At 32.2% G+C, this 17,613-nt stretch overlaps 4 protein-coding genes across 5 annotated transcripts; 1 reads left to right on the top strand and 3 right to left on the bottom strand.

Annotated features, from left to right (window-relative positions):
* Window positions 1-223: 223 nt before the first annotated feature.
* On the top strand, window positions 224-2,447 carry LOC130653758 (uncharacterized). Its single transcript, XM_057456275.1, has 4 exons — window positions 224-485; window positions 1,204-1,385; window positions 1,902-2,027; window positions 2,147-2,447. The coding sequence occupies exons 1-4, from the start codon at window positions 257-259 to the stop codon at window positions 2,372-2,374; spliced, it is 765 nt and encodes a 254-aa protein (XP_057312258.1). The 5' UTR covers window positions 224-256; the 3' UTR covers window positions 2,375-2,447.
* A 1,876-nt stretch (window positions 2,448-4,323) lies between these two features.
* LOC130653749 (tyrosine-protein kinase STK-like) lies at window positions 4,324-8,562 on the bottom strand. Its single transcript, XM_057456267.1, has 3 exons — window positions 8,005-8,562; window positions 5,905-6,418; window positions 4,324-5,832 (listed from the first exon to the last, which is right to left on the bottom strand). Exons 1-3 carry the CDS (start codon window positions 8,340-8,342, stop codon window positions 5,197-5,199), a joined length of 1,488 nt encoding a protein of 495 aa, XP_057312250.1. The 5' UTR covers window positions 8,343-8,562; the 3' UTR covers window positions 4,324-5,196.
* Window positions 8,563-9,850: 1,288 nt separating this feature from the next.
* Window positions 9,851-13,045, bottom strand: LOC130653759 (tyrosine-protein kinase STK-like). Of its 2 annotated transcripts, none has more exons than XM_057456277.1 (4): window positions 12,809-13,045; window positions 11,704-11,901; window positions 11,107-11,220; window positions 9,851-10,558 (listed from the first exon to the last, which is right to left on the bottom strand). In XM_057456277.1, exons 2-4 carry the CDS (start codon window positions 11,867-11,869, stop codon window positions 10,329-10,331), a joined length of 510 nt encoding a protein of 169 aa, XP_057312260.1. In that variant the 5' UTR covers window positions 11,870-11,901; window positions 12,809-13,045; the 3' UTR covers window positions 9,851-10,328. The 2 variants fall into 2 exon arrangements, with proteins under 2 accessions (XP_057312260.1, XP_057312259.1); XM_057456276.1 differs by having other exon boundaries at window positions 12,838-13,045.
* Window positions 13,046-13,188: 143 nt separating this feature from the next.
* Window positions 13,189-17,596, bottom strand: LOC130653748 (tyrosine-protein kinase STK-like). The gene is made up of 3 exons (XM_057456265.1): window positions 17,057-17,596; window positions 15,214-15,730; window positions 13,189-14,937 (listed from the first exon to the last, which is right to left on the bottom strand). The coding sequence occupies exons 1-3, from the start codon at window positions 17,437-17,439 to the stop codon at window positions 14,308-14,310; spliced, it is 1,530 nt and encodes a 509-aa protein (XP_057312248.1). The 5' UTR covers window positions 17,440-17,596; the 3' UTR covers window positions 13,189-14,307.
* Between the last annotated feature and the right edge of the window lie 17 nt (window positions 17,597-17,613).

Genomic DNA, 17,613 nt, shown 5'->3' with positions numbered 1-17,613 from the left:
TTACATTAACATGTTTTGTCATTGAATTTGAACTCACCTTGAAGGGTGACTCTGTGTAATCTATCCTCCTGTTTCAATTTAACTTTATTTATGTCACTCTCTTGAATTGTCAAATTTTTTTTGAGGTGTGTAGCAAAATTTCAAAATTTTTAGTTTTTCTGAAAATTTTTTTTTAGGTATGCATAAAAATGTTTGTATAAGAAAAGGTTAAAATGTAAAATATTTTATTTTATTTTTATTCTTAAGGAAAGTTAAGATGTTGCGTTTAGCACAAAAATCAGCTGTGTTACGCACCAGTGCTAAATTGCTTGCATCATCTGCAGCATCTCAACATGAACGCGGAATGTCAACAAAAAAAGCTGTTGTTTTTAATATGGGTGGATCATTGGTTCCTGCTATGTCGCCGGTTTTACAGAAATATGCAAGAGACCATAGTATGACCGAGAGTGAGTTAACGACCAGACTTTTTAAGGATGGAGATACAGGTAGTCCCTTCATTTTATTTCATTTTTATATTTTTTATAATTTAAATTTTTTGATAAAGATTTTTATAGAAAATGTTTTTTTCAACTTTATATGGCAAATTCTTATAAGATGTTAAATAGTTAAAAAAGATAGTTGTATAAGTCCAATATGCACCAACTAACCCTAAGCTCAACTTGTTTACTTGCAATGTGTTTTTTTAAAAATTTCTGTTCCATTCAACTAATTTTAAAAACAATTTTGTCAGCTCTTGAACTGACTATCCTTGGAGATGTGCATCACATTTTGTCTTCTCAGATAAATTAAGCTTTTAAATGTATTGTTATTGAGAGGTCAGTATGTATTTCATTCTACCTATTAAATATTCTTGGAAAAAATTATTGAGTTTCTACTTCTATACTTTACACATTTTATTGTGTTGGATCACTAGAAAAATATAGCATATCATAATTTTAATCCTCTTCTCTATCCCTCGAACCTTAACTTTGAAGGGTGAAACTTTGCATTCCAGAATGTTAATTTTAATAATAAAAATTAGAAAATGCCCTGCTTGTTTTACTAAGTATGTAATTCATAAAGATTCTGGTCGTTCAAAAAAGTTTACTTCCTATTAGTGTATACTTTGTAGAGCTGTAGCAGTCTTGAGGGCTGGAGGAAAGGATTGGAGCATGCCCCACCCTGAAAAATATTCCTGTTTATCATGGTTTAATTCGTCTTTAGGACTCATGGAACAGATTGAACCTGCTTTGTTGTCCCGACATGGAAGTGAAAAAGCCAACCTTGCACATGTTATGTCTGCCATACAAAGCATACGAGGGGAGGGTTTAAAGACTGGTCTTATTTCAGAAGCTGGTGGTCTTAACTCTGAGCGAATTCCTGTTGACAAAAGTTTATTTGATGTGGTATGTGTTTCAAATGTATCTAAAAAGTGTAGTGGATATAAAAATTGAATGGAAATACTTTTGGATACCTTCTTAAAGCTTTTACAAAATAGTATACTAACAGAATTCAATGTATATTTTAGGTCAAAACTCTGAATTTTTAAAAATCCTGTCTGAATCCTGCTAGATCTTTTACAAGGAAGAAGATAAAAATTATGCATGGGTGAAAAAATTCAATGCTTCTTTGATTTTGATTTTTCCTACTGTCTCCTATTTCTTCATTCTATTGTTTAGCCATCTAGCCGTTTACTGAATCTGTGTATGTTCGAAGAGTGTTCTTATTTTTGACCGAATTTGGGCCTTAAATATTTTTATTTAAAAAGAATGTGTAAATTCCATAGGCAAATCTATATTTTAAACATTCCGTTATATATAATACATTTTTCTTTCTATTATTTGTCCAGCAAATTTGTACCTGTTTTATTTTCATGTTTGTATTTTTAATTTTAAAGTTAGTTTTAAACTATATTTTTTTAGGTTTCGTCTAGTTTAAAAGGTGACGTGTTCGACAAATTAAAAGTAGATTCAAGCGATGTTGTGTACTTGGATAACTTAGAAGCTAACCTTAAAGCTGCACAAGCTTTAGGCATGACAGCAATTAAGGTTTGCATTTTCTTCTTCATTCAAAGTTTCACTTTTTTACATGAATGATGAAAGGAGACTTTGTTGACACTGTTTTTACCTAAGCGTTTTCGCTTTCTTAGTTATTATCTCTCTTTCAGGTCGAGGATGTAGAGGCCGCGTTAACCGAGTTGGAAAGTACACTAAAAGTTCCACTTAAAGAATTTGTACCAGGTTTCTCGTGGATATTTTGGGACAACGCTAACAACCCACACAAATCAGTTAAAGAAAATCTGCTTTATTATTTCCTTGTTATATATTTATTCATGGTTGCTGGACATTTCACTCTAAGACGTGTTCTTAAAATCGATGGAACCTTCCAACACTAGGGACATGTTTTGATTTGGTTTTAAAAATATTACAATCAGCAATGTATATTTGAAATAAAAGTAAGATGTTATACATTTTTTGTTTTTTATTGTTTCCGAGAATGAAACAAGGATTTCCTCCTCTTTTGGGTTCAACATACAGTTGGGCAACATGCAGGTGCACGGTAGCGCGGCACGCTGCACAGTTGCACTGCGCTGTTTTAATAGATGTCTTATTTCCAAGCCACCTGGTACCACTATAATAGCAATGCTTTCAGCGCAATTGTTGAAATGTAAATGTTTTCAGTTAAAAAGACTATAGACGTTATAAACGAATGATTTACAGTAGTTTTTTTGTTTGTTTTTTCTTTCTGTTAGTTATTCTTCCATCGCAAAAAGAAATCAACGCGAAATTATTCAAATCTTTGCGATTCGTAAAAATAAATTTAAATTATTTAAGTCGGCATTGAAAATAAGTCCATGCGAAAATTAAACTGCATAGTCCACTAAGAAGTTTTCTATTGTTTATTTTATGTTTATTTTTGACCAAAGCGTAAAACGAAACAAATGTCCATCCTCCGTGGGAACATTCGTTTCAAATATTTTTTTGTCTCAGTACTCTTTTGTGCTTAATTGTAGGGGAGTGGTCAAATTGCACTTTTTCGAATTTTTCACCCCTAAAATCATTTTATAATGACCCCCCCCCCCCCCCCACATTTTATTGAATGAGGCCCACCTCCTCATTTTATTATCACCCCCTCCCCCCCATAATAAGTTTTTTGGATATCACAAAGCAGCATCTTTACTTATAATCTAAACACAACTCTCTTTTGAAACAAATCTCAAGAACAAATACTATTTACAGGTGAAAAATAACAAATATCAACATAATGTCAGCATAGTTTGTTTCTTAAACATGCCAAAAGCATTTTTACCTTTATTTTTAGTTGTTTCACTAGTGTTAGTTTATTTTACTAGTGTTTATTTTAAGTTAGTTCCCCCTCCCCCCATTTTGACAGAAAATTTCGTAATAACCCCTTAGGTCATTATATTATGACCCCCCAGTTTAAGAAATTCTCCCCGGAGAAAATTTTTAGCTGGTAATTCCCACTTCATATTATTGCGCCTATTTCGATACAAAAAGTAAACACACTGAGAAATTCTCACGAAATAAAATAACTTGATTGGCTAACTAATTTTCTACCTGTCGTTTCCGAAACGGAACGGAAATAAAATTTTCCACTCACGTGGTGTAAACATTTTTAGTGCAGACGCTCAACTTTTCTTTTCCTGTCCGTTTCGTTTCGCCGAAAAAAGGTTTGGAGTGGAAAACAGCCTTTAATGTTATACAGCTGTTGTAAAATGCGTTTTTTGTATGTAAATTTCGGCCAAAATGTCCACACAGGAACAGGAGACTGCGTTGTTATTAGAACTTGTTTCAAATCAAGCGGTTTGTCTCATGGAGATGCCCGCTTGGTTTTACTGTAGTTATTGTAAGGCGTTTTATAATTGCATTAGTTTTTTTAATCAGAAATTTTCTTTATAATAATAACACCTGCATTCCTTCATTAAAATTTCATGTCCATTAGACGAAATATTCCGTATGGAGCGGATTAATAAAAAATTGGTTGGCGAAATTTTTCACCAACCAATTAAAATGCTCAAAGCCATTTTGCTCGAAATATTCGCCCTAGTAGAGGTGAGCTTATATGCGTGTGTTTTGTTTAAAAACGGTAGCGGAACCGTTACTCTGTGTTTAAGATGCATGAAGTAACGATGCACAGAATACGTACAACGGACTCTTCTAAATACTTACCTTCATAGAATAAAAATGACAAATGACAGAAGAAAGGAAAAACATGTAGCTGTGAATAAAAGTTCATTCAAAGCGCTGGGTATTTAACATCATAAAACGGGTGATCAATTAATTGGAACGACCGTCTTATACATGGGAATGGAAATAAAGAAAGTAAAAGTAAAATTTATTAGCTTTAATTAAAATATATTTAGAAAATACAAGCACTAAATTGCAGTAGAAAAACGTTAGCATCAAAACATTGGTGCAAAATATTTAGACATCGGGACTAAACACGAACAATTTCTGTTCCCTGTCACTGACCTGAATAAGTATATAAAAACGCTGATTAAGTTATTATTTCAGAATTAAGGAAAAAAGATTCATTTTGTATCGTATATTATTAAGATTATGCTTTTGTTTCGTTAATAAACTTCACAGGAGATCTTAACTGCCATTAACATTCTAAATGAAAGCATTCATCGTTTAGCTTTGGACGCCTCGATTAAGTCATCACTTCCTACTTTCCCTCTAAAGTTCATTTACAGTAACAAACTAAAGTTAAAGTACAAATAAATCTAAAGAGTAAACAGTTTATAAAAATATGTCATGGTGAAAAATTATCTATAAAAAAATCTAACTTGTACAATCTTATGATAAGCAATATTAATTTTCGTTTATTTTTTTTAATTTCTGTTCCCAAAAATAAAATATACATGCCCTTATTTTTCATAACGACTGAATGAATAAATGAGGACGAAAAGGTTAACTAGGTGACCCTGGCAATTTGTCTCATATCAGATGCTGGTTGCCACTTTACAGGCTTCAAATTAGGTGTGCACAGCTAGAAGCTAAAATACATATTCAATGTATTCTAACGTAATGTTGAATTTAAAATTTGTGTATACCCTATTTTTTTTTGTTTACTTTGCGTTATTTGCAAAATTTTCACTGCAATAGCTCCTTCCATAGTGGTTTTACATTTTAATTCGAACCTTATGACAAGATACAAAAGTAAACCACACTGCAAAATATTTTTTTACGTTCATTACGGATTTTCATTCATATCTCGATAACCATTTTCTGTCGACACAAAATAATCATCTAACAGTCCTTGTAGGTAATCGAATGTGGGCCTTGATTCAGAATCTTTTTTCCAACATTGTAACATAATTTGGTACAATGGATCTGGACAACCAGGTGGAATAGGCATTCTATATCCTCTTTCTACTTGAGCAATTGTCTCTGCATTTGTCATTCCAGGATAAGGAATTCTTCCTTTGGTCACAATCTCTGTCAACAATACACCAAATGACCAAACATCAGATTTGATAGTGAATCTGTTATATAGTGCTGCTTCAGGTGCTGTCCATTTGATTGGAAATTTAGCACCCTCATGAGCAGTGTATTCAGTATCTTCAATTAAACGTGCCAATCCAAAATCTGCAACTTTGCAAATGTAGTTTTCTCCCACAAGGATATTTCTTGCAGCAAGATCACGGTGAATATATCCTTGTTCTTCAAGATATGCCATACCTGCTGCCACTTGTGCAGACATATCGATCAAAGTATTTAAGGGTAAATTAGCACCATCACCCTTTGACAGATAATCTAGCAAGGAGCCTCCAGACATGTATTCTGTGACAATGTATATTGGCTCATTTTGAGAACAAATGGCATATAGCTAAAATGAAATTAAAAAGATGGTTTAACCACAGTCAAAAAAATGAAAGTGTAGATAAACAGTGTTACTCACCTGGACTAAATGTTTGTGACGTAGATGTTTCATTAATACTGCTTCTTCCAAGAAACTCTGTGGCGACATGGTTCCATTCTTTAATGTCTTAACTGCAACCTGTGTTGTGTTGTTCCAAATACCAGCCCAAACCTCTCCAAACTGTCCAGCACCTAATTTGCGTGTCAAACGAATGGATTCTCTTTCAATTTCCCATACGTCTTTGGCTATGCTAATATTGGGCAAGTCTTGCGGACAAGGATCTGTTAGTACGCACACTAAGCCATCTGCATCTCTCATGTAATGCTGAATTAGGTCATTTAAACTTGAAAATGGAGCTCTACTTGTTATAAAGTACCCACCATTGTCTAGTTTACGAATACGATAATGCTTAATAGAGTCGCCATCTTTGACACTGAGGGAAAAATTTCCTGGAGCTGATTCAGCTTTTCTTAGTAAAAATGTTCCTGATTTATTAGAATTTCTCAAAAGTTTCTTTTCTGCTTCTGCACGTTTGATATCACCATGATACCACCTAAAATTAAACAAGAGAATGTTGTAGTACTTGTAATTTGGAAGATAGATATCTTATACAGATGGCAACAAATACTTTTTAGATTTTAGGCAATATTGAAGCTATTAACCTGGTCAGTTTGTATGTTTCGACATATTCGAGTGAACATTTGTGGATTTATAAAAAGCTTTTTTTATATTAGCAGCTCACTACTACTGACAATAATATTTATTTCTTAAACTGCTTACCTACTAATCAAGCCACAGTACAATCAACTACCCTATATAATAATATAGTTATCTATGACAGGCATAGTGGGTGTATTAGTTTTCCTTAAAAGTTGCATGTGTTATTTATTAATTATTTGATGTTAAAATGCCATGACATTAATTCATTAGCTTGAAACTAATACAGTAAATAAGATGCTTTAAGATTACTTTATATTTTTACTTTATATTAATTTTACTTTATATTAATAAGATTACTTTATATTTCAGGGGCATCGTCGCAATTTTCAAAGTGGGGGGGAGGGGGGGGCTTAGGCCAATGCATTTTCAGAGTCCTAAAACATATATACCTTGGACTTCAGAGCTTTGTACACATTATTTAGTGAGATAGCTTATTGGTATAAAATAAAAAATGTTTAACTTAACTGTACATCAAAAGGACATCTTATATATTGTTTTTTCAGAGTATTAAGACAACAAAAATTTGTGGGCCATCTTTAACGCAAGCATAAACGCAAGCATAAGCTCGATGCAAGATATAAAAAGATATTTTTTGTGCTTGTGGCGTTTGCAATATGTATATTTTTTTTTAGTGTGAACCAAAAATGCAAGCAAGTGCAGATGCAATAAAAGTATTCTCAAAAATAAAAACATGAAAACTTTAATAATTTGTGATAAAAACCAGGCTTTAGGTTTTTACAATAATGTTGATGGCCTCTTAACAATTAAGGGGCTATCAAAATTCGATTTTCATTTTTAGCAGACTGTGTCTAAAAAGCATAGCCATTAAGAAAAAATGAAAACCTAAAATAAAAGATATTCATATGCTTCCTTTATTGCTTAAAAAAATTCATCTCCATTCTGAATTTTTTGTTGTTGTTTGAATAACAGCTTTCATGGGGCATGAATAAATTTAAGCAGATATTGTTTCATGGGCTTGTGACGATTCAAAGATTTTAATGGTTGGTGTCAGTAGATAAAATGAAGAAGAGTTTATGGGGGAACCTAACAGAGATAAAATAAAGAACAGTTTAGGGAAAACTTAACAGCCAATGTCTGTTAAAAAATAAAAATCAACAAATCTTTCATTCACTATGAATATTTCCCATTTTCTGAAGAAAAAATTAGTCTCATGGGATAAAAATTTGGTATGTTATTATAAGGGAACACTATTTAAAACATATGCAAAGGAATTGTAACTTTGTATTGTAATTGTAACTAAAAATTATTTCACTTTTTCTCATTATCAAAGCTTTCTTAATTTTTAAATAACAGTTTACTTCTTTTTTTCAATTCTCAATAAGAGCATTTAAACAAAAAAAAGATTTATTTAAACAATGCTTAGTTGAAACTGTGAACTCGTGTATGATATATACTTACTCTTCTGCTTCGTAACTTTTTTCTGGAGCTACATACGTACTTGGAATATACCCAGACCTGCTTGTAGTTAACGACCGTGCATACCACCATTCTCCATCTGCTGTATTTATGATCTGCAATCTTTCTGATTTCTTGAAACTAAGATCTTCACTTATACGTGCATCATAATCATAAAGTGCAACAAATATGGTAGAGCCAGATGCTTCCTGTTGAGGTTGATTGAATATGCTAGGCTGTGGTTGTGGGTCTTGGACTACTTGAGGCAACGGAGTTTTAATGGGAGATTGAGTAGCATTCTTGTGTTTACTTTTTTTACTTTTACTAAACTTTTGACCCATTTTAAGATATGATCCAGGTAGTAATCTAATTTCAAACTACATAACGTCCTAGATGCTACTTTTTTGATTTATATTGTTTGCATATAACAATATAATTAATTTTCAATGCTTAACCCCAATTGACGGTTCTTTTCTATCAATTTATTACTAGATATCGATTTGTTGTGTTTCTTCGTCCCCCACAAAATCTACAACTCCCTGCCCTCTTCTCCTCGGAGCTTATTTAACCGGGCCACGCATCGGATTTTTATGGCAAGGAAATATTTTGCCTAAGATTGTTCCGAAAATCCTGTAAATTGATCACCATCGCAGATGCCATCTTACACTGGGAATGAAAATACTTCTTGTCGGAACACGTACGCCATAATATTTATATATTATTTTTATTAAATTTTTTTCCTTTTAATATATATGCAGAAGTAGTTTAATTTTGCAAAAATAATGCTGTAATCATTTTTATTTTTGCACGTAAATGTTTTAAACTTGAAATTTAGTGAATAGCGAGTTTCCCAATAATTTTGGAAATAACTCTTTTTGGCGAAATTGACAAAGGGGAATAACGTTGAATAACGTACAGGCTGTGCGTTAGGGTTAGTTTAACGTACGTCAGTAGTATTCATATCTTCTGTTCGTTAATATAATTCATTCGCTGCTTCTTCATAATTCAAGTTATCCTAACATCAGTTTTCTGGTAATATAAAGGGTCAGTCGTCCACGTATTATTTTCGAATATATAGGAGATAACAAATTCAACATGCGTTAGACCTATGTACTTTGCCAAACGTTGTGGAGATAATTATTTCTTATTGATTTCCGCCAGCAAAGGCGGAATCTTTAAAATCGCCTGAGGAGATAGAGAGATATATCGATAGAGACAGCGCAGCTAGGCCCGAAACTTATCCAGGCTAAAAGATTTTTTTCTGAGAACGAGGCTAAAATGAGTTTTAAGCCAATAAGAATCCTAACAGTGCAACAGATTGTTTTATTATCCAATGAACAATACTTTATTTTGAAGTTTATATGCTATTTGAAAGTTTTTGGTGAAAGATAATGTATTATACCTATAAAATCGTGACAAGTGCGTCATAACATAAAGTTACCTTTCGTAACTGATTATGTAAAAAATTTATTGTTCATCAACTTTCAGGTTTATTTTTTCTCTTTTAAAACTGTTCATATAGAGAAATGAAGTTTATGTAAGTTAAGTTAGCTATGATTTACAGTTTCAATAATAATCAAAAATTAAAATTTAAAATTTTAGAATATTGAATGATTTTGTTCCCCCATATTACTCAGTCCTCTTCAAAGTTCGGATTATTGCTAATGGCGGAAATCTTTAAGCCGCAGGGCTTCTTGTTAGTAATCAAAAGTCTGCATCGAATACTTTTTTAAGGAATAGGGATATCCGAGAAATGTTCATAACACCAACGGAAGAATGAAAAGACCAAATGTTAAAAAAGAGCAAAAACGCAAAAGTGTCTGCCAGTGCAAGTAACATTACGAAACGCTCATTTTAATTCAAAAATGTTGCGAAATAATAAATGTAAAATTACAACCATTAAGTACGATAAAATTTGTTCTTAAAATCATATATTTATAAGGGAAATTTTTGGGTAATTTTAACTTTATCTGAAATTTTAAAATCTGACTGAGACAAATAAATAAATCTATTTATATTAGACTCTTCCCTCTTATCATCTGGATGTAAAAAAATTTTTAGAAACAACCACAGTCCAATGCCCTTTTTCACAAACAGGCAATCATGTGCCTACTAAGTATCACACAAAAGCACAAAAACTACATGGCGCAAATTTTATGCTAAACGTTAAATCAAGGTTTTGATTTTAACCCTTCGCCATCCCTAAACATGAATGACTAAAAGTTTGGTGATCAAATCAGCCTGTACTATTCAGGTATATATTACTTATTCTATTCCAAAAAGCTTGATTTCGTCTTTTGTCAATACAACTTTATTCGTTCAAGAAATCATCTATTATTCTCTTCTTCTTCGTATTGCGGTTCACTAGATATAAAGTAATCATCCAATGTATTATATAGATATTCAAATGTTGGTCGTGAACCAGGCTCTTTATGCCAACACTTCAACATAATTTCATATAAAGGTTGTGGACACTGCTGAGGTTTGGGCATCCTATAACCTCTGTCTACCTCCGCTAATACTTGAGGGTTCGACATCCCGGGGTATGGAATTCGACCTAAAATACAAATGTTAGAAGTCACAAAGGCTTGTGTCTGAACAGGAGACAAAACAATCGGTAAATACTTCTGCTATCGGTTTAAAAGTATCACTATAAAATCTATAAAGGACAGGTTATTAGGTTGATTGAATGTTATCTCCACCATCGTTCTTTTATGCAGTGAGGTAATAAAAATGAATAGAAAAACCACAATCCAACACAAAATATTAAGACAATTAACTTTTTGGCGTTTTTTATGAAGTTAGCAAAAAGGATCGTGTCGCAAATTGCGGAAAAGCTACTCTTGTAGATGCAAATGCGCAAGTCGCACTTTCTAACACGTCTACCAGGCGGGAAAATTCACGCCAGAACTCACAGAGACCCCGGAGCACGACAAAAACAGCTATACTGACGTCAACAACAATTAGCACATTTTAAGAGTTTAGATGAAATTTGTTAAGTTAAAACTGTGTGAACCTTGTAGGAATATCCAATTTTCTTGTGGCATTAAACCTTGAAATTTGCCATCTTGTCTCACTATTTGCCATTAGCAAACAGAATCTTACCTTTCGTTATGACTTCTGACAAAAATACACCATAAGACCAAACATCAGATTTGATTGTAAAGACACTTTTTAGTGCAGCCTCCGGAGCTGTCCATTTGATTGGAAACCGCGCACCTAATTACGAAATAAAGTACAGGACATACAATGCAATTTAAACTATGATTAATAATTCTTGAGCTGTGTTTCAGATGTGTTAGTAAACCACCGACAACAGTTTCTTATGAAGTTAATAGCAATCACTTATCAGTTTAGTTACTTAACAATGTTCATCAGAATAACATCAATGGTTGCTAATTATTTAATACAGTTCGATGATTAAATCCCCACAAGCTCGCTCACCCACCAGATTGTTTTATTTATGAATTGGTCAGATTTTTTGCATCGACAGACAAGCACTAAAAATAACCAAATCTACTATGAAAAAATGTGTAGCAATAATTAATGCAGCATAATTAAAAAAAAAGCCAATCCTAACTAAAAAATTGTATTATTTTATATCCTACGTTTATAAAATGTATTTTTAACACATATTGAGATCTTATGATATATTTTCTAGTCTAATGGCTATTTGTTATAAAAATAAGTAACATACAGTACCTTCATGTGCTGTATACTCGTCGTCTTCAATTAGTCTCGCCAACCCAAAATCTGCAATCTTGCACAAGTGTGCTTCGCCAACTAAAACGTTTCTTGCAGCTAAATCACGATGGATATAACCTTGTTGTTCAAGATATGCCATGCCACATGCTACTTGTGCTGCCATGTCAATCAAAACAGGAAAATCTGCAAAAGCTCCTAACAATAACAATTAAAGATGAAATTATGTGCACGCAAACTACTATTTTTCTTATTGTTATATTGATCTCTCCCAACAACATTCTTTACAAAACATTTAAGGGGTTTGGAATGAGCACAGTAGTAGCAGCACCTTAGCATATTTTCATATAAATTTTATTATATAATGTTTATATATTAATAAATTGATAATAAGGAACATTCCTGGAAAAGTTTGAAAATATTGATAACAAAGTTTGTTGTTGTTAAAATATAACATAACTTAGGCGGTAATTAAATGCTAAAATGCAAATAACTTGAACGAGGAAAAAGTTTTCTACAAAACAAGACTTTTCAAGCTCTACAACATATTATTCTTAACGCAGGATTTTTTAAAGGGAACCCAAGGTATAAAATAATGTCGAACATTATTATAGAGCTTTAAAAGGTGGTTAACAAGTCTTTTTAAATTATTTAAAAAGTTTTTTTCGTTCTTAAGATATTCACATTTAAAGAATTTAGGATTTAATTATGCTGGATAAATTATGATGTCATATTTAAGTAATAGCAAATTTTGACATGTTCTGTTATCAGTAATTTTAGGCCTGTTAAGGGATGTACATTCAAGCTTTATTAATGTAAAGGTGAATTGGTAAACATAAATTTTTTTATAATAACTCAGGATCTGCAATTTGATTTGCAATAAAAAAATTCTCTGGGTAAGCCTGTATATACCCTATATGCTTAACCAAAATTTCGAAACAAAATTTTTTATTGCAGTATAAACAGTTACTATTTCATAAAAGATTCTGTTCTTAACCTGCAAGTTTCTTGTACATTCAAGATTTTGATTGAGAAAATCAAAAAATTAGAAAAATCTTAAAATGCTTTAAAATATGTTGTTTCAGGTAGGCATTGTAAAACAAACCTTTGTAAGGACTGTAAGAAAAAAATAACCTTCTCCCTTTGTAAGATAATCCAGCAAACTTCCATTTGACATCAACTCTGTTACCAAATAAATTGGTTCCCGATCAGAACAAACTGCAAACAACTACAACAAAATAAATACAAGAATCAGAATGCAATTGATGATGATGATAAGGATGATGAGGATGACAACAATGATGTAAAATGCATACTAATTAAAACAAACATCTAAATGAGTAGTACTAATCTTATATCAACAAATGAAAAACAACAGATTTTAATTTCTGATAAAAGTTTAAAACATAGGTATAGTTCTCAGGTTAAAAAGTGTAAACACCAATTTACTAATTATAAGGAAAGGGATTAAATATACAAATAAAAAATATTTCATAAAATTTTATTTTAATGCTCAGAAACAAAGTAATTACATGAACATATGTGTAACTGTATTGTTTATGAACAGACAAAAATGTTTGATAGTGAAAAAAACTATAATTTACTTTCCAGTTATCTATAGAACTATATATATTGCAGACTAAAAACTACCATTACTAAAACGCACAAAGGATTGGGCCAACTTATAGTAAATTCGACCAATCAGGAAAAGAGTAAACGCATACACTTCACTTCAAAATAAAAAAATCCACACTTTAAAAATATCTTTAAATGCAAGGGTCCTGTAGAAAGTTTTAGAAAATTCTTTTATACAGACCAAAAAAAATAAGCTCTAATTCTTATAAAATTATCATTTTAACCAAGAACAATTAAGGTGATCATATAAAAATAATTGTATTTGATTTAATGGATCTATCTGTAAAATCTAGTTTCCCTAACCCTTCTTAGGGTACGGTGAGGATAAAATCAAAATCACACAGTACATGCTCTTCAACAAAAATAAATAATCAAAAATATTTCGAGAATTTAAAAGATTTTTAAAACATGATCGAAAATTAGTATTAATCCACGGTGTACCAAACTAATCAACTTTACAACAAAATAAAAACAAATTTCTTTAAATTATGCTGGAATTGTTATCATTAATTATGGAGAAAAATTATATCTGGTTTTATTACACATCAAGCAGCATGAAAAATTTTCAACCACTGTTAAGAAAGATAGGTGTTTGTTCACAGATACAACCTTGAAAAATTCTCCAAATGGTTTGTTAAGAATGCACATATGTTTGATATCATAGCATGCTCAAGTTAAATGTACATAATTATACAGAAACTTAAAAGTTATTATATAAAAAACTAGTTCATTGAAACATATACATAGAAAATCATGTTAGAAAATAATTCTAAATAAATGTGTTCATTATAATACAGTGTGGAAGGGACTCCTCCTTCATGTTGTAGAAGTGACTCCCTTAGCTTGTACTGCCCTCTATCGCAATTATTATGTGCATTAGCTTATACAGAATACTAAAGCCTTACAGGCTTACTATATTTTAGGAAACAAAAATGTCAACATTATATTTCTATCATGTTTTATGTGATTTTATTTTGGAAAGTCATGATAACTATGTTCTGTTGAAACAAAATAGTCTTCTAATGTAGCCTGCAAGTAATCAAATGTGGGTCTTGCTTCGGAGTTCTTATTCCAACATTGTAGCATAATTTGGTACAAGGGTTCAGGACAACCAGGTGGAATGGGCATTCTATATCCTCTTTCTACTTGAGCTATTGTCTCTGCATTCGTCATTCCAGGATAAGGAATTCTTCCTTTGGTCACAATCTCTGTCAACAATACACCAAATGACCAAACATCAGATTTGATAGTGAATCTGTTATATAGTGCTGCTTCAGGTGCTGTCCATTTGATTGGAAATTTAGCACCCTCATGAGCAGTGTATTCAGTATCTTCAATTAAACGTGCCAATCCAAAATCTGCAACTTTGCAAATGTAGTTTTCTCCCACAAGGATATTTCTTGCAGCAAGATCACGGTGAATATATCCTTGTTCTTCAAGATATGCCATACCTGCTGCCACTTGTGCAGACATATCAATCAATGTGGGTAACAACAAATTACCACCATCACCTCGTGTTAAATAATCCAACAAAGAACCACCAGACATGTATTCCGTAACAATGTAAATGGGTTCACGATCAGAGCAAATGGCATAAAGCTAAAAATAATGAAAGATGAAATGATGATGGGCGAGCATGATAATTAGTAAAGAAACACTAAATTTTACATTAGTCTTTGATAATGGATTCATTATTAATGGGCAAGTTGTCACAATAGTCAATGTCAATTTACTTTTTTTAGTATTTACTGTGCGAGGTTAGAGTAATGTGTATGGAATGGGACCGAACAATAATATTCCTTTAGGGACCAAATTTTTGAAAATAAATGCACAAATTAAATTCCATGAAAAAACAAAATAAAATAAATGACTAACCTGTACTAAATGTTTATGTCGCAAGTTTTTCATTATTGTTGCTTCCTCTAAGAAACTTTGAGGTGACATGGTTCCATTCTTTAGCGTCTTTACAGCAACATGTGTTGTATTATTCCAAACACCAGCCCAGACCTCTCCAAATTGGCCTGCTCCTAATTTTTTTGTTAAACGAAGAGACTCTCGATCAATTTCCCAAGCATCCTTGGCTAAACCATTTGTTATTGGTTTATCACTTGGGCAAGGCACTGTTAAAGAACAAACTAAACCATCTGCATCTCGTGAATAATGATGAACCAATTCATGCAAGCTTGCAAAAGGTGCTCTACTAGTTATAAAATAACCTCCTGTGTCTAATTTTCGAATACGGTAATGCTTTACTGAATCACCATCTCTGACACTAAGGGAAAAGTTTCCAGGAGCTGATTCTGCCTTTCTCAGCAAAAATGTGCCAGAGTTAATACCTCTAACCATTAATCTTTTTTCTGCCTCAGCTCGTTTGATATCACCAAAATACCATCTAAAATGAGAATAAATGATTTTGTTATTAAAGAGCTTTGAGTATATTGCTTAAAATGTGTCAATTTATCAAAAGAATAATAAACAAAAGGAGCTCAATTGCAAATTTCAAAAAGTTTGATTGACTTGAGGAAATCTGCAACACAAAAAGTAGGAGCTAATTCAAACCAAAATTTGACTGCCTCTTAAATTGATTTTGTTTACAAAAAACATACTTGTTTACAGAATTGCCTCAAACTATTCAGAATTAAAACTAAAATTATTTAATGTTGGTGTTGATATTTAAGTTACTGACAAAAATTTGTATGGAAAGTTTGTTGTGACAAACATACACAAAAAAATAGAATGCATACTTAAGAAAAATATTTTACATGCAAAAAATACAAGGCAAAACAGAGCCCTGATAAATGCACTGAATTCTGGGGTTTTACAGGAGTCTGGTGCATTATTTGGTTTTTATTTTAATTTTAACCTTGCAGATCATCAGACCAAGGTAAAAATACACTATTAATAAAAGCTTAACTCTAGCTTTGAGCATTTCTAAACCTATGTAAAAACATTATTGGCTAAAATATATTCTAATTTGACCTTGATTGTATCTTAAAAGGTTTATGTTGCAACTATGTCTTGCAATAAAAAATCTACTTAATAGGAGTGCAAAAAAAAGATGGATAATTAACTACAATGGAAAAGTCATAACAAAAGTCATATAATGAAATGTTGCCATAAGTACACAAGATAAAAGACTCTGGTGCATTTGGCTGGGTTTGTCCATTCACATAAACAACTAAGGGATAATCAAGAAATAAACAACAAGGGTAACTGATAATTGCTGTAACCCTGCATACATATTTTGGTTATGGCCACCATAAAAAATATCTTATATGTTCACATCCTCAAAACATTGCATAAATGGGTCAGTTGGTTGGATTTTTCGCCAGGGTTTTCCAATTATCAAGTAAATTTGTTTCCAAAACCATATAACAAAGTACCACCACTTTATCCCAGAGCTTTTTCATGTTTAAAATTTGAAAACTGCACAATCATTGCAGGAAATAACAAAGGGAGAGAGTTTGGGAGCATTGTAAACTGATTGTTGAAGAAGCAAAAAAGACATCTGATGGCTGTGGTTGACCAGATGAAATAATATTACAATTAGCATTACCAAAGGAAAATATGACACCAAGATTGAATTATTACATAGGTTGGGAGAACACAAACATAACACCTTTTTAATGGTGGCCTACTAACCATAGCTGATTGCTCTCATTTAGGAATATCCCTGATGATAAACAGTAAGAAGAAATAAAAAAAAACTAAAGCTTACTCTTCAGCTTCATAACTTTTCTCTGGTGCTACATATGTGCTGGGTATGTATCCTCTTTGGCCAGTGCTTAAAGACTCCGCATACCACCAATCTCCATCTGCAGTATCTATGATATGTAACCTTTCTGATTTTTTAAAGCTTAGGTCTTCACTAATTCTAGCCTCATAATCATATAGAGCAACAAAAACAGTTGCACCCTGAGAATTAGGTTTTACTACCGAGCTATTTAACTGGCTTGGACCAGAGGAGATTATGGAAGTGTTAAAATTTTGTGGTTGTGTTTGATTAAAAGGAGACACTGGGGCTGTTGTTGTCGTTAACTGAAAGCTGTTGCCTTTCGCCTCAGTACTTTCCGCCTTATCTTTACTACAACAAGACCCCATGTTTATTAGCTATAGAAAAATCTGGCTAATATTTCTCATGAATAAATCTTTAGTTTAGCTGGCCAGTATCATTATTAACCAACATCGTTTGCATTATCTTTCAGCTCCAACTCCCATTACAACTTCAAAGTTTCGGTCGGCAGCGGTTGTGGCTTTCTATGATGGAGAATATTT

This window comes from Hydractinia symbiolongicarpus, chromosome 8 (assembly GCF_029227915.1).
Source record: "Hydractinia symbiolongicarpus strain clone_291-10 chromosome 8, HSymV2.1, whole genome shotgun sequence".
NCBI classification, from domain to species: domain Eukaryota; kingdom Metazoa; phylum Cnidaria; class Hydrozoa; order Anthoathecata; family Hydractiniidae; genus Hydractinia; species Hydractinia symbiolongicarpus.
Note: the sequence above shows the minus strand (reverse complement) of the source record. Positions and strands in the feature narration are given on the sequence as shown.

Bases quoted from the DNA above. Each gene is read 5' to 3' on its own strand.
- LOC130653759 (XM_057456276.1), bottom strand. From the start codon at position 12,880: ATGTCAAATGGAAGTTTGCTGGATTATCTTACAAAGGGAGAAG. The intron at 11,902-12,837 runs GTTATTTTTTTC...TGTTATTGTTAG, and splicing joins TTATCTTACAAAGGGAGAAG to GAGCTTTTGCAGATTTTCCT. The intron at 11,221-11,703 runs GTACTGTATGTT...TTTCGTAATTAG, and splicing joins CGAGTATACAGCACATGAAG to GTGCGCGGTTTCCAATCAAA.
- LOC130653748 (XM_057456265.1), bottom strand. From the start codon at position 17,439: ATGGGGTCTTGTTGTAGTAAAGATAAGGCGGAAAGTACTGAGGCGAAA. The intron at 15,731-17,056 runs GTAAGCTTTAGT...TTCTCATTTTAG, and splicing joins AAAAGTTATGAAGCTGAAGA to ATGGTATTTTGGTGATATCA. The intron at 14,938-15,213 runs GTTAGTCATTTA...CATTATTTTTAG, and splicing joins GACATAAACATTTAGTACAG to CTTTATGCCATTTGCTCTGA.
- LOC130653749 (XM_057456267.1), bottom strand. From the start codon at position 8,342: ATGGGTCAAAAGTTTAGTAAAAGTAAAAAAAGTAAACACAAGAATGCT. The intron at 6,419-8,004 runs GTAAGTATATAT...GTTTAATTTTAG, and splicing joins AAAAGTTACGAAGCAGAAGA to GTGGTATCATGGTGATATCA. The intron at 5,833-5,904 runs GTGAGTAACACT...ATTTCATTTTAG, and splicing joins GTCACAAACATTTAGTCCAG to CTATATGCCATTTGTTCTCA.
- LOC130653758 (XM_057456275.1), top strand. From the start codon at position 257: ATGTTGCGTTTAGCACAAAAATCAGCTGTGTTACGCACCAGTGCTAAA. The intron at 486-1,203 runs GTAGTCCCTTCA...ATTCGTCTTTAG, and splicing joins TTTTAAGGATGGAGATACAG to GACTCATGGAACAGATTGAA. The intron at 1,386-1,901 runs GTATGTGTTTCA...ATATTTTTTTAG, and splicing joins ACAAAAGTTTATTTGATGTG to GTTTCGTCTAGTTTAAAAGG.